The 22532-nt window shown below is 44.4% G+C and overlaps 1 protein-coding gene and 1 long non-coding RNA gene across 2 annotated transcripts in view; one reads left to right on the top strand and one right to left on the bottom strand.

Moving 5' to 3' along the window:
* Positions 1-22532, bottom strand: part of LOC128877261 (uncharacterized) — an 85581-nt gene that overhangs the window by 18718 nt on the left and 44331 nt on the right. The gene's annotated exons all lie outside the window — the stretch shown is intronic.
* LOC128877245 (uncharacterized) overlaps positions 7214-22532 on the top strand; it is a 77443-nt gene continuing 62124 nt past the window's right edge. The window contains exon 1 of the mRNA XM_054124389.1: positions 7214-7360. Within this exon, the coding sequence (XP_053980364.1) occupies positions 7216-7360 (145 nt within the window). The 5' untranslated portion in view covers positions 7214-7215. The remainder of the gene's footprint in view (positions 7361-22532) is intronic.

The following is a 22532-nucleotide window of genomic DNA, read 5'->3' as shown; positions in this document are numbered from 1 at the left end:
TTTCGCAAACATCATGCATTACATTTTCTTCGAGTTCGTACAGTACCGATCGAGGAGCTACACAGTGATAGACTCTAGCGACAGGAAATCAGCCTGATCGATTGGTCCTGCGCGAAAGCATGTGAAAATCCATGCACGCAAAGTGGCGTCATCCATGGCCGATAAAGGAACCCCTTTCGTTCCCGTTCGCCGCTCGAGCGAACGAACGGGAAGCTGTAACTGGAGCTTAACTGCAAAGGAGAAAAGGGAAGAGACAAAAGCTTAATGTCGCGAACGATTACGAGCGTTAAAACAGCGTTTCGTCGATGTTCCGCTCTGACAAGGCAACGGAAAGTCGTCGTCACGAGGTGACGATAACGAACAGGAGGGGTTTCGCTTTCGACCGAAGTTCTTTGTTCTCGCGAATAAATAAACTTCCGGAGTAATAATGCGGCCGCCGGCTCCCCTAGAAGGGGAGGCCGATTACTGTGTTCATTATCACCATAACAGCCTCCCATTTCATTTTCCCGTCGCTGTATCGCGTTAATAAACGACTACTCGGAAGCGTAATAAGAGTAGCACGGCTGAAAACCGTGATATAAAAATACAATTTCCTCGAGACCGGCATGAATCGTCTTCTCCCGTTGGCTGTCAAAAGACCATTGCAGAAAATTGTCAAGAATTTTTGTAAGGAAACAGGTGAATCGATCTCTTTGAGGCGACAAACCAAAATGCTCTTTACTTCCGAAGCGAGGATAACTGAAAAAAAAAAAAGGAGTCGAAGGAAGGAACTGTGGTTGACAAATGTCATCCGCATCGAATCGCGAAGATTTCATCGCCGAACAATCCCCTCAAAGACAATTGAATTTCCCTTGCTGCGATCCCTTTGAACGTTTAATTGGCTGACCGCAAAATCAGACTAGTCGCCGCAGCTCGACGATGCAGGTCGAGACGCAGAGGTCCAATAGAAGGAGAAGATAAGACGACGAGTCGAGAAACTGACAAAGGACATCGAACCTAGCTCCCGTAGTTTCAACCGCAGAGACAAGGATCTCTGGTCAATGTGTCTCCGTGGAGTTTTCCGCAGTCGATCCGCCTGTTAACACGTCGACTGGTCGTGCTAGTCATCCGTGACCGGCGCCAGTTTACTCAACGGCGCCTTCGCGGACATTGACGATTGTCTGTAAGGCGAAGCGTCCAGCTTCGACGCGCGGATGTCACAGGCGTGATTTGTCTTGCAGATGGGCAAAACTTAATGCCGTTGAAGAACGGAACAGATCTTCGTAAGTCGACAGGAACCGATACGAGATGAAACCACCGAACGTGCGACGTACTATCATGTACGTACTATCACGTTCGTTACAAGAGTCAAATATGTGCCGAAGAAACAAACAAGACGATGGAAGAAATTTGAAAGACAAACACGCCGCGGGAGCCAATATCGGGAAACGGCGGATATTATTCTCATGAATATCGACGTAAACTTAGCGCTGCTTCCTACGAAGTCCGATATCTAAGAGGGGTAGTCGAAAACTAGGAAAAACTTCGCTATCTCTTTTTTTTTTTTGTAATTTCTTACAGTTTTAGGTACGGCGAAAGAATTTCGTATCGGTAAACGTACAGTCTTTGCAAAAATTGCAATTAGAACAAAACTCCTATTTGCTACGTACTCTTCAACGCGTTCTTAATTCCTCCTCTTTGCGTCTAAATTCGTGCGATCGACTCGCGAGGCTTGCTACGAAGTTCCATTCATTCGAGGTTATTTTTCAGGGGTCAGGGGCTCGCGGAAAAAGCAACCAGGAAACCGTTCGACGTTGCATCGCGAGAGAGAAAGTTCGCGTGGAACGAACACTATGGATCCTCTGACGCTTGCAAAGCGGCCTCGTATTCGTGGAAGATCAAAGTGTGCGTGTAATGGAAGTCTCGAGGAAATTGAAGGAACGTATCGCGAGCGTCGATGTTTCGCAGCGAATGACCGCTCGGACGATTCGTTTTTTTTTTTTTTTTCAGCGGGAAAGAAGCGGCGCACCAGCCGCGCTGCAATTTGCAATTTGCAAAAGAGCCAGCGCTTTTGTCGATCGGAGCCTCGGTGAATGGCCGCACGAATTGGAAAATGTCGGTTAGACGTCTGTCAGTGACGGGTGCTCGATCAGCCGGTTGTACCCTGCCCTTTTAACGGAGAATTTCAGACTTTCCCACCCGGACTCTGTACCTCCCACCCAACGAATCAACAGCCCGGACACAAATTATTCAAACATTCAACGTTTTCGAGTCATTCACGGTACTAAAGATAACATCTGAAGATTAACTATTTATGATTATCATCGAAGGTGCAGCTGTACCTATTGTCGCTGTTACGAGCTGAAATTCGTATTCCGTCATAACCTGTGCAGCCGACGCAGCATCTAAACGCCATAGATTTCAGCCTTTATCGTGAGAATTTCCGCGTGCGGTCTCTGTTCATTAAATCTGAATTTCTCGGCATCGCGAATATTGGAGACGCATTGGTACGTAAACGTTTGCACGCCAGTCACGAGGAGCGCCTCTCTGCGTTTAATGAGTCCCGTAACATTCCAAGTTTAATTACTTTATGAAAGGCCCTGACTATCGCGCCTTTGATCGTCCAATTGTGCACGAACGCACAGGACGAATCGAATGACTGCGTAGAAAAAACAAAGACGTCTCTTTTGGTAGACTGATCCGCGAGTGCGTCCCCGCTCTCTAAAGTGAAAACGTCAACGTTTTATTCGATGGCGATGAATAAGAACAGCAGTTAGCAACGCATCAAAGATTGCTTATCCTTTACTCGTTATCTGTCACTTTTATCGAGACGAAAAACTCGGCCATCTCTGTTGGCAAAAGACGACAAAGTCGGCAAACAAGTCACGTTGCCCCGTTGATGATTCCATTAACTTGTCGGCTTTGGTACACGACGGACATTTGCGAAATCTCGATTGCAGTCACCTGTCGATGACAGGTTGTTTGTTCATCCGACAGCATCTTTTGTTGCGCAGCCACAAGGGACACGGGAACTACGCTCGCGATCACCTTGCAATGGTTTTCGATCACGCCACTGATGGACCACCCTTCTCTGCTCTGGTCGAACGTTCCACCCAGTTGTAAATCGGTTTTGAGTTACACATTGCCGTGTTTGAAGACCCATCCGGAATTCAACGGCGGATTGCTCGAGGCTACGGACCAGCGATTCTTAACCATCGTGCCTCCAAACTGATACCTCGAGTGTCCAACGAGAAATACAGGAACGATGATTTTAACGACCCCGTTCGTGCGATTGTTATATTACCGTTGGTAAAACATTTTACGAGGTACTCGTCGTAACTCGATTATAAACGAAATTAGCCCCCTCCGTCGAAGGAAAATAAGAAGCGAGGTTGGAGTTTGCTCGACCACCGCCGCGACAACAATTACGCGACAATTATCGGGCAACGCAATTATGACACGCTGGTCACCACGAATTTCCACGATTTCCTGCACGGTACGCCGACGACGTAGTATACCCGCGAATGGAACGAAATCTTCAAAACGAATTAACAAGGCAGGTTAACGCGCAAAGTAATAATGTGCTACAAAAACTACATCATATTTTCATTCCAAAGAGATACTATTACGCGAATCCGGATTGGCAGGAATGCGTAATTATTTTCTACGTAGCGTAGCGTTTCGCTCAATATACTTCTTCATTAAATTAATATTTCTTTTTTGAAACAGTTATGTATAATACGGCACAGAATCACGCACTGCGATATTAAACTGGAATGTGATTTTATTCGCAAAGTACCATTTGCTCTCGCGTTAAATTAATGTCGCGAGGGCTAGCCGGGTGGTCGTTATAGGCCATGATGAAACTGCGATAAAATGTGAAGCGTTGAACTCGCGCATTTTTTTTTATCTCTAGGTACTTATTAATCAACTATTCTCCATTCGTCGAACCTATTTTTTTGTAATTTTTTTTTTCGTTTCGAATTAATTTATATTCATCGTCCTTTTTTTTCCTGCGCTCACCATCGTTTTCCGAGCGGAAGGTCCCTCAAATCGACCTCGCAGCAGTGATCCGAGCGCGTTGTATTCTATTGTTATTATCATTCCGATAAATAAACGCGTTGCTAAACGGGTTTTCTACTTGAGATCCCATTAACAAAGCGGACACGGTCGAGGGAGCCGCAGAGTCTCCTCGGTTCGTTCGCGCCGAATGGTAACGCAGGAGGGGTGAACGAAGAAGAGTAGCGCTAGTCAGTCGGCGGTGAGACTCCGCGTGCGACGCGTCGTTGCCGTGGCTCTTTCTTCGCCGTTCGGGGACGGCATCCGCGATTTTTCAACCCTTCGTGACCGCGCCACGTGTGAACTTATCCTCGAGAAATAAAAAGAAAGAAAGAAAAAGCGAAAGTGTGCCTCGTGCAATTTTCCAGTGCAAACGATAGCTCCCCCGTGCTGGGAGCACGTTCCAGGAACGTGATACCACAGTATCAAATCGTCGATCGTGATCGTTCGCGAATTGCTCGAACGTTCCAGCCCGCAGATAACACGGTAGATTGATTTTGCCGGATCGTGGATGATCGTGGATGTTAGGCCTCCGCGTTACATTTTAGTCGATCGGTTCGGTCGGAGCAGAGACCGATGCACGGCCACGACAGAAATATCCACGAAAAATCTCGGCAACCGGCCAAGCGGCCTCGAGAGATCGCTATAGCCACCGGGAACGGGTTTGATAAGATAATTCAAGGCGGGAGATCCGCAGCCCTGCGCATCCTCCGGTTACGGAGCCGTGCGAATTTTATTATTTTGCAAGCTTTCTCTTTTTGTTTTTTTTTTCTTCTAAGAGAAATTTCTCTCACAACTTACTCTTTTCGTGGAATTCGTACCATTTCAATTCACCGTTATTGCGTTAGCGTCGCGATACCATGGAAGCTTTTAGCTCCATTGTCGACTCGCATTTTATGAAATGCGCGCAATAGGGGGGAGAGTTTAATCCCGAACACGGCGAAGTCAAGAGGGAGAAAGGTGCTCCGGTGTTACTTCGAATTTACTAGAACAATTTTAATCGACCGAGCATTCAAATTCGATAGCATCTTTTACGAGAGGTTGAAAATTGGCTCGTTATACATACGAATTAGTAACTCGTTTTGGCTGTATATGATAGTTTTACTAGATCTCGATCGTGACGAAACGGGACCGTCCAGTGGATTAGAGTAAGCGAGGCAAAAATTGGCTTATAAAAACGGGCTGAAAAAATCCACAGGCAAACGAATCTCAAATAGGCGAGCTATATTTCCGGAAATTGACTCTTCACCTGGTCATGCATATTCATCCTACCAGGAGTAAAACAAGCGAATGAAATGTCCGTAGAAAAGCAACCGTGCAATTTTTATTCTAATGGATTCATCAGGAATAGGCAAAATTCTTATTTAGATATAAATTTGGAGCAACGAGTAACGGATAAAGAAGACTTTCTACTCGTTACTCAAAGTATATGACCGAATATTTCGCAGTGAACAAAGAAAACCTGAGTAGGGTGTCGGTTTTGTTGATCATCGAACAAAATATGTCTCATCTCTGGCACTCAGCCTTTATCGGCGCGTGCCGAACTGGAAAATCAAACGAACGTTTTTCTTCCGCGGCTAGATTAACGTCCCGGTTAAACGATTTTTGAGAAATGGACCAAAAGAATCACGCGGACTCGCAATCTTGTCGGAAAATCCATGCAAAGCAAACGTAGCTATCGATTTGCCGTGAGAAACGGACTTTGCTTTGACGCCGAATGCTTCGAATATTCGATTATCGACACGTCGATGCCAGAAACGGTCGATCGCGCGCAGAACTTGCAGAGGATAACGAAAAGCGTCGACTCGATAAAGTATCCGTGTCGAAGAGCTAGAAACAATGCAACCGGATTGGAATTCAGATATAGAGAATCTTTGAGAAGGATTATCCTGCGTCGTTACTTGGGACTTTATGTCACCTAACCTAACGAGTAACAACATTAAAGGGTAATTGGCTATTTTTCTTTGCGCGTAAGTAACCGTTACTCCAACCTTTTCATCGAAGCTGTAGCTGACGTGGCTAGTGCCTAAGGTTTATTTAATAGCCTCGCTATCGCGAAACTGCAATTTATAACCGAAAAGATGAATTTCTTTCCGATCGTGAACATCGCTAAGAGGATTTCTTTATAATTGCTCGCAGCGATGTTTCGCGTGCCTTCCGAGTGCCCGTACAAAATTTTAACCAATTCGCGGCAGAAGTCCTCGGACGTCCGTCGAAAAAATACGAGCACAGCACTTGGCCAAATCGATTAACGAAGTTAATTGCTCCGAAGGAACGAGGCGTCTTTCAGACTCCTGAAGAGTGACGGCAGCGAAGAGATAACTCGTGAAAAGGACAGGCTTATCGGTTTTCAATTTGGCCGACGTTCTAACATTTTTCTTTTCATCCAGCGCTACGAATATCCGATCGCCAACGACGTTCGCCGATATATTTCGAACCCTTCGGACCGTTCCATAAAATTCTGACCAGTTTCTTCGATAAATCAGCCCACCTCGTCCTTTTTCTCTCTTTGCGTTATTTATTTATTTATTTCACTTACGAGTGGGATTGACTCCGTTGACCACTTTCCGAGCTCACGGTAAAGTTCAAAGTTGGGTATGCTGGAGACTTGGTCATCGCACAGATTAAAAGTTGAATTTTTATTTGTTCGCTGTGAAATATATCATCCGACAGAGATACAGAATAAATGATTGTAAGAATTTCGCTGAACGTTGGGCGATCCCTGATCGACGTTGTATCGTGACTCACGAAAATAGTCTGATCGCATCGATACCGATCCGATCGAGCCGTCATCGAAGGGATTCGTGGGGGCTCAACATCCCCGATGAACAAATCCACGCGATCAGGCGGCCGTTGCGGGTACGCGCGTTGATCACCAGGTAATTTGAACGCTGATTCCGTTCGATGATATTTCAGCGCTACGCGTTCGGTCACGCGGCCTATGAAATCCCGAGGTGGACGTTTCATTGATGGAAGAGAGTACTCCGATAGTGACAGCGACAGTGCGAGCAAAGTAACGTCCCCCGTACGTCGAGAACACGTGGAACCGTGAACCACGTCGATCGGTTTGTGTTCCAGTGCGGGACACGTTTTCTTATGCGTGTGTTTCCCTCGAGTGTGTGTCCGCGCGTGAGCAAAAAAGAAGCCGAGGAACGAGGAGCAACGCGGATTAAATGAATGTTGTTGCAAGGGGCGGCTGTGATCGTGAGAGTAGAAAAGGTGCACGGCGGGATAGGCCGATTTCAATTCATAAATGTGCGAGAGAAGGAGCCCACAATGGTGGCTCGGCTCCCGCAACAAGTTCTGCTGCTGCTCGTACTCGGTGAGTGAACACACACAAGTATATCCGTCTACGTCGACCGAATATTTCGATCGAAGATAGGCTAAATTTATTCGTATTGGTAGTAAACGTCGAATAAAACGAATGGAATTCGTCGAATGGTCGTTTTAGAATGGAAATAGAAATAAAAATGATACCGCGCGAAAATATATCTTAGATTTCAAATACAGACGGAACATGCCATGGAAATTGTGTATTCTATATTTAGGCAGCGGTAGTTTGGCTATAGCACGGAATTCCTCACGTATTTCTACGAAATGTAGCTTCGATCCCCGAATGTTATACCCGATCGTTCTTTCGTTGAGGTCCTCGCCCTCTCAAGACGGTGAACCGGGTGGAACTGCTACCTGTTACGCGCCAGAGATAACGACAGTCGAAAAGCGAATGACAGAGGTCAAGAGTTGACGAATATCCACCGTAACTTTTTATATTTCCTTTTTTAATAAACTCTATCGCGGCGATGGGAGTCACTAAAAACTGGTTAAAAAAATCATCGCGAAAATTTTCGTCGTTTTTCAATATACAAATTGACTGCCAGGAATTCTTTTGCAGAATTTCATTTTCGATGCAGGGATCTACAAGTTTGATGTGCGTAGAAAAAGTTTTATAGCCATTCTTGTGATTTGAATCGTACATACATCAAAGCTCTCGAATTTCCTTTGTTATCTCCATATAAAAAGTACGATTATTTTAATTGTTCTTTCATATCGTTAAAAATTTCGACGATACTCGCAGAGACCGAATAAAATGAATCAGCTTTGACGGGAGCATAATTTTCACCATTCGAGGATTATAAACTTCATCTTCGATTTTAATCCCACGCGGTACGTTCTCGTCGGTCGCAAAGAGACATTCAGGATTTTAATTGATTAATTGTTCGAACGGCAATTTCGGAAATCAAAGCTTCTGTCGGGAAGTTGGTTGGATTCGGTTAATTCTCGCTCCTGTCGATTGAAGTTCCGTCAATGGAGTCCCGGTTGTCGCTTCTGATTTCTGTCAATTTGGAACGCTATCGGTCCGAGCTGGACGTTGATGAAAAAAAAAAAATCTGCCAATCAATTTCTCCATCAATAGAGCGAAGTGTCAAACGGCGCGCATAATCGAGACGTTTGGCGCGATCAATTACATTGTCCCGTGCCAGAAGGTACGATTGCGCTTTCAGGGCCCGCCGAGAGCCAAACAATTAGCATCGTTCCCGGTGAAGTAAAATGTAAACTACCGGGGTGCTTCTAACGACGACGGATTCCAGTCGCTGGAGTGCTACCTAGAAATTCGTCTCGCCTTTAAAGCAAACGCGACGGAAATCGTTGAAATCTAACGCGGAGCTCTGGCGAGCAAAGGACCGTGTGCATTTTAATGCATTTACCGTAATTTCGAGGCAGAGTTTGCGCAAAAAATTTGTTAACCCTTGTATCCGGTACCTTTTGCTTTTTGAAGAAGCGCATTTTTAGTCCGCTCGAATCGGCAGCTCGAGGGCACTGTCGGTTCGTTTAAGTTAATCCGCCCCCAAGTTGGGCCACTGGAGCGAGAAGTGGAGTTTAATTAAACAGGATTATTCAAATAGAAGTGAATACAGTTTCGTTAAAGAACATCGCAAAAGGGCTACGTAACGTGGACGTCGTTAAATATAAATACGCGATGAGAACTTGTCCGTTCGTGAACCGTGCTTTGCTCCAAAAATTCTCTGTGTTCTATGGTAATGGGACGAACGGAGTGACGGAAAATGAGAAAAATTGTTAACCGTGATACACTGACCCTATCTAGAATTCACGCGACGAGCCATGCATCCTCGCACGAATCAGGGAGAAAAAATCCAAATGGGCATAACAATGTCTGTCTTTTCACGGCCTCATTTTTCCCTTCGATGCACCGATGCGCCCGGAAATATGCAAATGCACTTTTTTCTGAAACTACACGGTACGCGTTCTTCCGCATTAATCGGTTTCTTGCGAGCGTTACGCGTGCAGAAATATTAAGAGGATATTCTCACTTGAAATGTCATTTCTCACATTTAATGTAACGAAAAATATGAAAACCAGAGACTCGAACGTTTCGAAAAAGTATAGGCACATTGTATCGATTTAAGGTTCGTTCAAAAATTGCGACAATCCTTGCACACGATTTCGTTTGTTCAGAATTTTTTGGAGAATTCGGTTTAACGAGTAGCGTAACAACATGCGTCACGGTTTGGAAATCGACTCTCACTTTGTTAGCGTTCTATTTGTATTTTGGTCGCTTTTTCGCGGCGAACCTAAGCTAGTTTCATTCCTGCGGCAATTTTCCCAGAGTTCGCGGAATGTGGAAATAGAGAATGCGGAAGAGTAGCGTCCCAGGCCGCTGGCAAATTTGTCCACTACAGAAATAAAATGAGTTGACTTATTTGCATACTATCTAATTTGCTTCCGGCCGTGGAGTTTCACGGGAACTCCAGTCCATCGCGGAGTGTCCATCAACGAACCGGAACGTGGAGAAGCAAATTCCTTTTGCGTCGCAACGGGAATCTGTCACCTTTCAGAGACATTGTCAAAGATTGGAAAATGACGTGGACGTGACTCTTCCGTTATGTTTTGGATGAAGTATTTTTATGTGTTCCGGCGTCCAAGCAATCATTCGAGATCAACGGGTTCTCAACCGTAGAGTTACTATCACCAAGTTCCATTTCTTGGCTTATGAATTATACTTGAATTGAATGAAACGATAGATTCGGCGAAAGAGAAACGACGTTGCCCGTAACGAATTGTTATATTCCTAAAATATTTCGATGCACAGCATTTGATCAAGCAGCACGCGTAGCCGTCATTATTGCGAAATTCGATTCGCATCACAACCGACGCAGCATTCGTTTATCACCTCGAGCAATTTGAAGACTGTAGCCAACGTTTATCGGCCGCAGTGAACGCGCCGGTGCGCTTCGATATCGCCTCAGCAGGCCGCTAATTATACCACTGATTCACAAAGCAACGCTAGTAATCAGATTTCAGCGGTTCGCGAGCCCCGCGTGTTCCTCAAGGGTGGTTTCAATCGATGCGTTGGCCACCAGACGATACGACCGCTGCGAAGCTTTTCTAACGAACCGCGATCGCGTTTGATTGATTATCGCGTTCGCCGACTCCATGGGATGGATTGGAAATTTCGCGGGATGGGAAGCTGGAATTTCCGTGTTGAGATCTTTCGACAATCGGGGAAAATTAACGTCAGAATCCATCGTGGGTCAACGAAATTCGACGTTGAACAGAATGATTTTAGTAACCTTTTTCGACTCGCGACGGAATTATCGCCAGTATAAATTTCTCGGAGCTCAGAGAACCAAGACTGCGTCATTCGTCTTCTTACATCTACGATAAGACTTTCGTACACGAACACGTTCAAAATCCTCTTTCAGGCGCTCCCGAGTAAGTACATTATCGGCTTACTGCTTCGTTACAGCTAGGCATTTCCATCCCTGAAACATAGCGCGTCGGGGTCCTCTTTATTTCCCTGACATGCAGGAAGCCAAGAAAATGTTATATCCTCCCTCTCGTCTCCCTGCAGAAAATTCTTATACATAGAATCTTGTTCGAGGGCTCTCCCAAGCATCTTGTTTTCCATCCGCCGCAAATACTGCGATATTTGTCCATACAAAAACGTCGAAACAGGCGAAAAATTGGATTAGAATTGTGCTCGTCTAGGACGGTGTTTGTAGATTCTAGATAGAAAAAAAAATGCATAACGACCAGCGCTTTTTATTCGATTCTTTTTAAACACTGACAGATGGGACAACGGAGTCCGAGGTACGCAGGATGAAGTTAAACTATCAAAGCACAGGAAAGAAACGCTTTCGTAAGCGACACGCGCCTTCGGTTACGAACGCGAGGAACGGAAACTTGATAACGCGCTGACATTATCTATTTATGCAATCCTAAGGGCGTACTCCAAAAGTGGAGAAGTGCTCTTAATGGTTCTCGTCTTCTCAAGGATTGTCAGTTCGTCGAGATGCAATCCTACACGTGTAATCTTACCGAAGCAATCCTCGCAGAGTGGAACTGACGAGTTACGAGAGTCATCGGAAACATTTCTCAAATTGCCTGTATACGTAGACTCGGCGTATTTGCGTATTCGTTTGAACTTTCCGAACGGTAGTTATAACAGGGATGCACAGGGTACGCGATACTGTTTGAAACAACATCCTCAACGAATGTTTTAACCGGTACTTAACAGAATGACACGTAACGGTAAGGGTTTAGCAGTAGTTTCTTTGAAAACTATGGAAACTCTCGTACAACGTCTGGATCGTAGACGTTGCGCAAATTAGGAAAACGACCCGAAGTTTGTCACTGCCCTGTCCCCATCTATCAACTCGAATTTCCAGATTTTCCCGTTGGAAAATCCGTTTTGCAGAGTCGAAATGAACTTAACTTAGTACCAAGATACATTACAACTTGTTCGACAACCTGTTGAACAATCCAAAGTATGTTATCTATCCGAGTTTGATTTTACGTATTATTATACGCGAGTAATTAATACATTTTTCAAGTCAGAAAGTAGAATGCAGGACCAAAGGGGTTAAGGTGAATGGAATGAAGATAACTCGCGCGTTCCAACGACAGGATTTCCATCGCCCAGCATCTCGAAATTGTGAAAAGCTCGACGGATACACGAATTCGAAGGTTCATCGTTGGTGCTCATTCACGTGTGACGTCGCCGTCGGCGCCGAGTCACGTCCACGACGTAACGCTTATTTCCTGAGGCGCGCAGCGTCGCATTTTTCCCATGACACCTGGGCCCGACGTCGACGTAGCTAGGAGCTGAGCGTTGCCAGCGACGCGAAGCATTTCAATATAACGCGAAAGTGAATCTCGCCGCACAAAGGGTGGTGCTACACGTGAGACTTGCTGGCTGCGACGGTAGTAACGCAGTTATGACGGACTTTTGTAGCGCGATGAAATAAGGGCCCAACAAGCTCGTGATATACGAAAGACAAGACGAAATATCCTTGCGACCGGGATTTCCGCGTCACGGAATTATTTACAGGAACAATCCCGCGCTAAAGAACTCTCTAACGTTTAAGAAAGAAAGAAATTGAAAAATACGGTAATTAAATTTTACATATTTTTGTACGTTACAATTTAATAAATATCCGCAGTTTACAATCCAGGTGTAGCATAGCTCCACGGACGAGTACACAATTATACTGGAAGGACAGATGGTGAAAATTCGCTGGTGTACCGATTAGAATGGAATTACGAGGCCAGCGAGAAAGGTAATCAGGGAGTTCGCAAATTTAATAACGCAAGGAAAAGCTTGATAAAGTTGGTTATCAGCGTTAGCTGAGGGCGAAACTCGCAACTGCGAGACTGAAGTATGGAAGTTCCTGTAGGTTTATTAAAGGTAGTATTATCTCGCAAACAATTTGCAGTCCTAATTGGCAATAAATATCAACGGAGGACGAGGTATGGATCCAATGTTGCGAGCAAGAGACTCGAATGTCGAATATCCGATATCGTGGACTTCGGTTTCAATAAAAGCAACGGATCTCTAATTAAGAAAAAAGATCGATACACTGACTATTGGTTACACAGATCCATCGCGTTTTATGAAAAAATTGCATGTTCGATGGATAGTCGTGAACCATTTTTCGCTATTAATATTAATAAATGTTTCGGAAATATCTACAAGCTATCGGTCAATTTTATTTATATAAGTTTCTTCGATTTCACTAATTATCGTATTAATTTTAATTACATCTATGCGATGTTGAATAATTCATTTATCGTAACGTAAATTCTCTGTCAAAAGAAATCCCTGCAAATATCCAATTACATACAGTATGGGAAATCTCGTGAAACATTATATATCCACTCCGATATATTGTTCGTAATTTGGAACAAGCATCTGATTTTGTGTCGAATAGAAATTATATTAAAAAATCATAATGAATATTTTGAAATACCGTGGGAAATTTTATCATATCAGCATTTCATAACTGACTCGTGTGCTCTTATTATTCGTACCTACAGAGTAACCGAAATGTTGGAAATTCATGTATTTTACAAATTATACGCAAATGTAGATAGAATTGATAAAAATTTTAAACTCTTCAGATGCTTGTCGAATACAAATAAATTCGACAGGACGTTCCAGCTCTAGTTCCCAGAACGGGTGAAACCGAAACGAGGGAAAAATATCTTCGATCGAGCAAATATTAGTAGAAGAGAGGCAGGATCGATTCTAGTCAGAATACATCATCGAGTCCCTCATATTTCCGTCCAGGGATCCGGCTACGGTGATTCTGCAGCGTCAACGGTAGATATAATCCTAACGATTAATAGGTACCCGGCGCTTTCGTCGTCTCTTCGTGCCGCGACCGAGTTATCTTCTTCGCGTCTCTGCGATGAAAAATTCTGGTCAGTGACATGGACCAGCCGATCGTCGAGTATCGAGTGCCGAAATGCGAGTAACCAATAAACAAAACTGTTCCTAGCTACGTATCGGTGTCCACGCAGTGTGCTTCGAAATAAATGTTGACACAAGTATGGAAAAGAAAAAGAAATAAATCGCTATGTTTTTAATACGATACATTGTGTTACGATGCGGTAAGTGTTACCATCTTTTTCAAGCACTCTACAATTTACAGACATTTTTTGCCAAATTCCTACACCCGAGAAAATCGACTGCGCGACAGAGTATGCGAAAGGATCGCACGGATTTAATGGGTGGAATTGGACGGTAAGAGGATTCTAAGGACGGTTTTGGTTTACGTGTACATCGAACTGTGGATATCCATCGAAAACACGACGACCTGTGAATTCGAAAAGAAGTGGCGACGATCGCGTGGACGATCGAAATCGAATAACGATATAAATTCCGGCTCGTCAGGGCGAAACAACGAGAGGAAACTAGATATGACGCAGGGCGTTAAAGTGCGAGGTGAACTTCAAAGAATTCGACCGTCACGGAATGCACGAAACAGTAGAAATTCGATTAATGAAATTTGCAGTCTCGTTGGCATCGATGAATACCAACTTCCATTAATTGTACCGGGGAAGGATCTCACCAGTGAAATTGGATTTCGCGCCACGAAACGTCGTTCTCTCGTCGTTTCCACTCGCTTTTCCCCGGGCCAAACAATAAGTATGCCGGGCGTAGAATTTAGTGCGTCGAACGACCTTCTATCTTATATGCCTCTCATACAATTACCAATTTACTGCACTCGAAACTATGCGATTCTCTTCCGCGCGTGTAAGAGTAGGGATAAATATTTAAAGGATTGCATTGATAGCTGAAAACGATAGCTTCGCTTATAGTGGTAGTTTCTCGAGCACGAAATTTAAATAATTATATATTTTACGAATATATTCTTTATTATTTTACCCGAGATTTTTGTTTCTAAGCGAATAGAAATACACGAGGCTTTGTTCCCTCCGTGTAAATGCTCGTAGACCCAATCCAAATCGTTCCGCTCGTTGTAGAATCTCTCAAATTCAGGGAAAAAATAAGCGAATTTCTAAAGCCTGCAACCAACGGTATCTTGCGAACCTTCTTTTAATTCCACATCGTAAAAATTTTACGAGGGCGAATGGTTGGACAAGAGTTATACGGAGGATGCCATGAAACTTCGGGAGGATGTCGTATTCGTTGGAGGAAATTAGAGATCCATCGCTGTGGAGAGATCTGTAAATAATTCCTTTTCGAGATACGAGGACGTTTATAAATTGGGTCAGTGGCGAAAAAGGTTGGTCGAAACCTGACCTCTCGTGAAAAACCCTTATTAGACCGCGGACAAAGAAATTTTAATTATTAACCACCACGGTCTTTAAATGTCTTTGTTTCGTAAAGTAGCGTTATTAGGAAAGCGTTATTAAATAGAACATTCTTATTAAAAAATAATTGTCAAGGCAACGTATATCACAATGCGCGAGCCCGGAGAGGTTAACCGCAATTAACGTTACGGTGTCCATGTGTACACCCAGATGAAGTTATTCTACGGTTTTCCTTCCTGTTGTTAGAACAAACGAATATTTCGTGTTCATCACGGCTCCTTTGTTGGCATTGACGTCGTAGCCACGCCACCAAAGTCTGGTGGCAACTGTTTTGCGCGGTTCCGTAATATAAATCACGGGTGAAGCAGCCGCGCGAACTTTCGGAGCAACCCTGGCGACTATGAATAGAGAAATGCGGCAAAAAAAAAAAAAATAGGCGGCAACAGAGGGTGGAACGCAGCCGTGGCGAAAGTGACGAAGACGCGCGAGAAGAAAGGGTGGCCGCAGGGCGAAAGTGGGAAACCGTGCACCGACTCGGAGTGCTCGGGACTATTTGAAGCGCGTAAACGGGCCTCGAGGAGAATTTAAGCGCACTTGCTGTCTGGTAATTTGAAAGAAAAACGGAGCTCGGACTGCGGTCTTTGCGAGTCTCGAGAGTCGCGGGCGTACAGAGGCGCCGGAAGTGGGTTTCCGTGGCCAACGGACGTCCTGAGAAATGGGGCACTTGTAAACATCCTCGGGATGGCGCCAGAGTCGACCGTCATCGTAAAATATCAATCGCGTAATCGATGAAACATTCTCGCAACACGCACTATCTCTTCGCTAGAAAACCCAATTTATTTCAGACGAATAGGGAAATATTTAGTTTCAAGTTCCACCGTCTATGATCACGCGGATTTCATTTTTCTTCCATTCTATTCATTTCGTGTCGCAACTTGAAAGCTGCTGGCTACTGCATCGAATTAATTAATCCTTTATACGTTCACCTATCCTTTTACGACATCTGCATATCCGCAGGACATGATATCGATCACGAGGGCTTTGCTATACACAGCATCTACGTGAAAACCTTTCTCTATTTTTTCTAAGATACCGTAACAGTAAAAGGGGAAGAATTTGAAGCCCGGTAAAAATTTCACCGGTTGTCGACTGAAATAATCGGGAAAGATAGCAGATATCTGTATCGAATAATACAAAATTGTATTTAATATGCGATCGATCCTCGACGTTTATTTCTATCGAACAATCATCGAGATAAGCTTCTATTTGTCCCAAATGAAATAAAATTCCATTTTGTTCCAAGTTTGTCCATCTCCGGCATGTTTCGGAGTCGTTTTCATTATCAGACTGAAACGAAATAATTCAAACGTGGGAATTAACAGGGCTGATAAAATTTATTAAGACTCGCGGAGTGTATCAAACGCAAACAGTGGAAAATTTCAGGGGGCAGCGACATTTCCGGCGACGCAGCAGTCCGCTTCCGTCTGAAAGCTTCCGGCCAGCGCGACGAATCCGTAAGCGCTCGGTGGGAACTTCTGTTCGCGCTTTATTGTTGCCATGCATGGACGAGCTTCCAACGAAGCATGCCATCGAATACGCGAGGCAACGAAATTCCATGCAGTCGCTTCGCTGGGGAGATATTATCTATAAAGGCTCACGACATTGTAGATAAGTGGTGCCACAAACTATTTCGTTATAACCGAGACCAAATAAAGAAAATAATATTTTTCTGCGAAGCACGCGTATCGTTTCTTAACATTCGGAACATTTTTGCGAATAAATATATTCGAAGACGAGTCGAACGTTGGCGTGATTCGCGACGACCGACTCGTTATCGAAAAACCATAAACAATTGAGCGCGTCAATATCGTGGCGCATATTCGAAAGGAGGGTGCCGGAGTCGCATGAAATAAATTTCAACAATCGCTGTGTTATTTAGTAGTGTACCGATTCCGATAAAATTATTCGAAATTGGAATTCGTGGAACGTTTCCTCTTCGTTTATTTTCCTCTTTTTCCCTCGACGCGTGCGCACTGATTGCTCGCGATAGCACGGTATCTTCGGGAAACGCATGGCCGCGATTCGATCGCAAATTAACAGCTTCCCGATCGACACTGCTCGCCGTTTTGGAGGGGACACGGCGCGGAAAAAACGTTCTATCGCTTTTCGATGACATAAAACAAGCTCGCATCGTTGTCCACTGTCGAAGCTAACTAACTCGAATGCTACGTCCACGGGACCGTGAATCACTCGATACGTAAGACGTAACGAAGAATAAAACAATAGCTTTTTTTCCATCTCGGAGTACTCGAATCGCGATCATATTGTTCCGAACCGACTCGATGTAAAGTCGCTCGATTTCGATCTCTTTTCATCCGCCGCTAAAGGAGTAGCGTTTTCACGGAATTGATATTGTTCCTCGAAATTGGCTTTCGCCGGTGCTCCCACCGACGGGTTTCCTCAGAGAAATTCATGATAATGTTCATTGGTTCGTTCGATCGATGTAATCAAATTATTTTGTGCACCCAATGGTTGTGGTTTGCTGATTGTTTCCACACGAGACTGTTATCTGGAGTCCTGACAGACTTTTGCCACCATCACTTTCGAAGTTGTCCGCACTTCTACGAAGGTATAAATAGCGATTGGCCAGTGCAAGACTACCATAAAACGTAATAATTTCGTCGCATGCGTCCCGACTGGAAGATTTCATAGCGACAGGGGTAGTTTCGTATCGCAGAAAGTTGCCCGTAATGTTCTCGGATCGTGAATATTGTATCGCGTCAGGTACGTACGCAGTGAAAGCGTCTAGTTAAATTCCAAGTTGCAACCGCGATAAAGGACAGTATGCTACGTTTGCATATTAAATGAAATTTAATTTTTATATCACAGCCGGAATGGTTAATAGGACGCTGGAAGGAAACTTAATTTCAGAGTTTGTTAACTGTTGGAATGAAATAATTTGTCGATAAGTAAGAAAGTGGAAGTAGTTATTTCTTGCTCATTCGTACACAGCGAGGCATGAAAATATATTCGATCACTGAAAATACCTACGTTATTGCATTCCCGCGTAATTCGCAGCATGGTCGAGCACAACAGCGAAATCAAATAATTTCGATACGATGCCATTATTGAAATTATTTCTACAAATCCGTCCCTTCGTGCCGAACCAACATAAACATCCTCGGCAGGCCGCAGGGAAGCTATTCATTTCGCGCCGGGAAAGTATTTTACGATGATCGAACAGTAACACTTCATAAATCCCTGCTAACCGCGTCCCAAGCTAATTCCTCGATCGATTTCCGTGTTTAGCGACACGCGACGCACCCTCGGCAGGGACGAACCGTCTGAAAATATATCGCGACTGGTCCCGTCTCGAGGCAACCGAAACCAAGGGAAGGGCTCGCGATTTGGCCGAACTGCAGCGACGGTTACACGCGCCGAAACGACTCGTACGCGACTTAATGATATTAATACATCAACCTACATTCACCGGCGCGCGGCCGCCGCCGGTCGGCACGGGCGCAGAAGGGAAAGAGACGAAGGTTAACGGGTGCGCGTTTTGTTAATAAACTGCTCGACGCCGCGTGTCTCGAATTGACCTAATTCCGCGACTTCTGGCAGCCGATTCCGCGCCATTCGCCCTCGTACATCTTTCCCAGACCGCGCTGTCCGCCACGGCGGCAAAATATCCAGGCGACGTCCTGGCGGTCCTGACGCTTTTAAGGGAACGTCTGCCTCTGGCCGCTCCTTTTTTCCTATCGCGGCAGGCTGCATCAGCGCCAAGAGGAAGCCACCAGTGTCCGAGGAGTATCGATCCATCGCGACGAACCGATCGCATTTGCATGCAAATACACCTGACACGTCCGACTGCGTCCTCGCGGATCGGAGCCTCGCTTTCAATCTTCGTTGCACGGTTCGACGGAGGCGTCCCTAGGGCACTTCGGATTCCCTCGATCGGATCGAATAGTAAATTAACGCGATCCGAGCAGAACTTTATCGAAACTTCCAAGACGGATCGTGTTTGACGAATGATTACTCGGCATTGTAGTCGAGCCGTTTTGCTAACGTTTCGGTTACGCCGCGCGAGGCATTACGATACTATCGATACAATTTTGCAACGTTGCGGTTACCTGTACGGTATTACGCCAACATGACTGTGCGATATCGGATTGAAAATATTTTTAAAGCAATTACTCAAATGCAGGAAACACTCGGGTATCGTAGACTCGATCTGCGAACGTTCGGTTCGCTCCTCGTTAAATCTTCCTTCGACCAACACAGCCCGCACTAAAATTCGTTGTATCGAGACTAACTATTAGTCAAATGCGATGTGAAGTTGTATCGCAAAGAAGAGGAGCAGGGCAAACAGCCGCGCGAACATAATTCACGGGAAGAAAAGGCGAAGGGTGAAGTTTCGCGAGGTAACTGGTGCACTAGCTGGAAGATAGGTAGTAAGAGAAATGACCGAAGAGAAATGGCGAAAGAGGAGGACGGAGGCAAGCTCGGAGGGAAGAGGACGACGAACACGACGCAGGAGAAAACAGGAAAAACATGTGAACCATGCCGCGGGCTTACAAGAACGGCAGACGTAGGAGTGTATAGCGAAACGGAAGAGGATAAAGTGGTAGTTACTTTACGAAAAGACGGCTAATATGTACAGACGCGAATACTGATGTTATTAAACATCGTTGCACGGAAGATAAACTGCCCTGGAGTGGGTGCACTGGAAAAATTGTCGCGGACTTTAAGGGAATTGCTACTCATTGAACCGAATAAACAGAAAATGCTCGATCTGGATAACGCAGGCAAATGTAAAATGAATGTTGTCAAAGTGGTATAAAAATGTAATGCTTAGCAAAAAGGGGACAAGAAAGAAGGGTTAATTGGGTCGCCTAGATTAAGCGTTAAGCTTTGTTAGCTCGAGGATAGTTGGCCAATTTAATTAACCGTTGACCATGAAGATTTTTATAAAGGAAAATGACATTGGCCAACTTCCAACGAGTTTCCAGTGTTTGAATATTAAGTCTATTATGGATAAGATTGTAATCGTGCTCTGCTATACGCATAGTGTAACCTGATTTATAGGGTGTTCAGGCCAGAAGTTTGCGTTAACAAGATTAGGTATTTAATCTTGTCCGGAGACCTGATCCTAAGAGAAGTGAACCTAATTTCGACGCTAACACAGTCATTTGCACGTTAGATTAATTTTATTAAGACATTTATTAACAGTTGATAATAATTGAGAACCACGGGTGTAAATCGTGTTCTCGCGCTAAAATACATCAACGTTTCGCCAACATTCCAGCTAGCTTCTTCAAGGTAATGCAATTCCTTTCTTCGATAAAGTAATATCGATGCACGCAGATTACGCGTGTGCAATGAGCACGACCGAGTGCAGGAAATCGTCCCGCTAAACGCGTGAAAAATTTCGCCGTTAAGGTGATTGAATTTCGACGGGATCGAGTCGATCCTCCTGCGTTCGGGCGTTGATCTATCTTGTCAAAAATGAAATCCATCTTTCCCGCCGGGACACGCTCGTTCGAAACGCGTAAGCAGAGCTCCATTACCATCGGGAAACGTTTTTGCTTGCCGCGTCAACGCCCGTGAAACGCGGCTCGTTTGTCAGCCGAAAAGTTTCGACGGATCCGGTCATTTCGGTGTATAGGGCAGCCAGGCAAATTTGTGGAAGGCAAAACAAAAACATTTCGAGGAAATGAAAAATCGGAGAAATAATAGGCGTGAGATCAAGTCCGAGATGGGCGTACTCTCGTAATTAATGAAATATCAAAGGGTAACGCGATGTCACGTGAAACGGAGTCGTGGGATACAGTCGATAGATTCTAACGAGCAGAGGTACAGCGAAGTCGTGACTTCGAATGGATAGCATTTCACGGAGGGACTAGTTCGTTGACGTAGAACTAATAAAAAAAAGCTTGATCGATGCAACGATAAATCTTCGACATCCTGGACGAAGGACTATAAAAATCTACTTTATCCAGTTTCCATCGCGAACAGTTACATATTAGTCTGCAAACTGGCGTATCGAAAGTAAATACGAAGTCTTGTTTCCGCTGCCAATTAAATAGACGAACGATCGTTATTCTCCGGCGAACGGTAAACTAGCAAATATCGAGATGGTAAACTCTACTAGATATCCCGTCGATTCGATGAAAGGGCCCAGTGACGATATTTAAATAACCAGTTGTAAGCCAAAGCCAAGTCACATTGGCCTCGTTTCGTCGATGCATAATTTTAAGGCTTCCACGATTTAGAGATTTTCAGATATTCAAATTGAAATTGAATTTAAAATTCAATTAGAACTCGTGGATAATGGAAGTATATAACATTTCAAAAACGCATTTCTAGATTTAGTCGTCTGCACGGAGTTTCTGTGCGGGATACGAAGCACGATTTTCGGTCATTTTGTCGTTGAACTTTTGCCGATACTTTGATAATGTATTATTATCGCGCTAGCCGCGGGAACAATAGCCATTAACATAACAATCCATTAACGTGTTTTAGGCAAATTCGCGGGCGCCGTTGCGTATCGATTTGCCGACACTTTCTCTACGCTTTGGGTCAAACGTGCTCTCTGATTACGCGGAATTTACGATCGCATCGATGAAAGGAGCGGACAAAAATGCGCCGCAGCATTTACGCAGCGGACGACGAATCGTTATTGCGGGGCACATAATTAAATTCCCATAGTCCACGTGCACCGGTCCGTGAAGCGTTCCAGGTCGTTCATTTGGCGCCGTGCCTTCCTCGTTAAGCGAAGTTTCTTACGGTTTAGCATGATTCATGCACGATTTTCTCGCCCAGAAGGGGGAGTTATATACCACCGGGGGAGGTTAAAAGGAAGACAGAAAAAATAACATACGAGTTTTGGGGATGACTCGAACCAAATAGCCATAACGTTAATACGCGTCTGTCTTGAACAGTGCCAGTGTTTTTATTTGTGTTTTAACCTTTGCATTTATCGCGTTAAATATACGACTTTGTCGTACATCGATTCAGAGAGGCGCGCAAAATCCAATAAAAGAAGATCGAATACGCTGTCATTGTCTGCGTAATATTTAAAATTAAACGTTCGAGCGCAGTAAAGACTAACGGCTATCAAATTGGTTTATCGTCGACAACCTCGCGAATTGGAAATTTTTGAGCGTACGACCATCAGGCGATGATTTCCAGAATGCTGAAACAATATTCTCTGGGAAAATTGATGGGAACCTGTCAAGAATCTATTGTTCCATTGTATTCTGTATTATTATTAATGTCCATCGCAAATGAATACCGGATGCAAACAAGATGAACGTTTACTAATTATGTCGGTGGCGTCAAAATGTGAGCACGTACACTCGAATAGAAAAGAATATTATTTGTCGAATAATGACAAATAATTAATACCGAGGTCT

This window comes from Hylaeus volcanicus, chromosome 5, assembly GCF_026283585.1.
Source record: "Hylaeus volcanicus isolate JK05 chromosome 5, UHH_iyHylVolc1.0_haploid, whole genome shotgun sequence".
NCBI classification, from domain to species: Eukaryota; Metazoa; Arthropoda; class Insecta; order Hymenoptera; family Colletidae; genus Hylaeus; species Hylaeus volcanicus.
The sequence above is the reverse complement of the archived record's forward strand: the minus strand, read 5'-3'. Positions and strand labels throughout refer to the sequence as shown.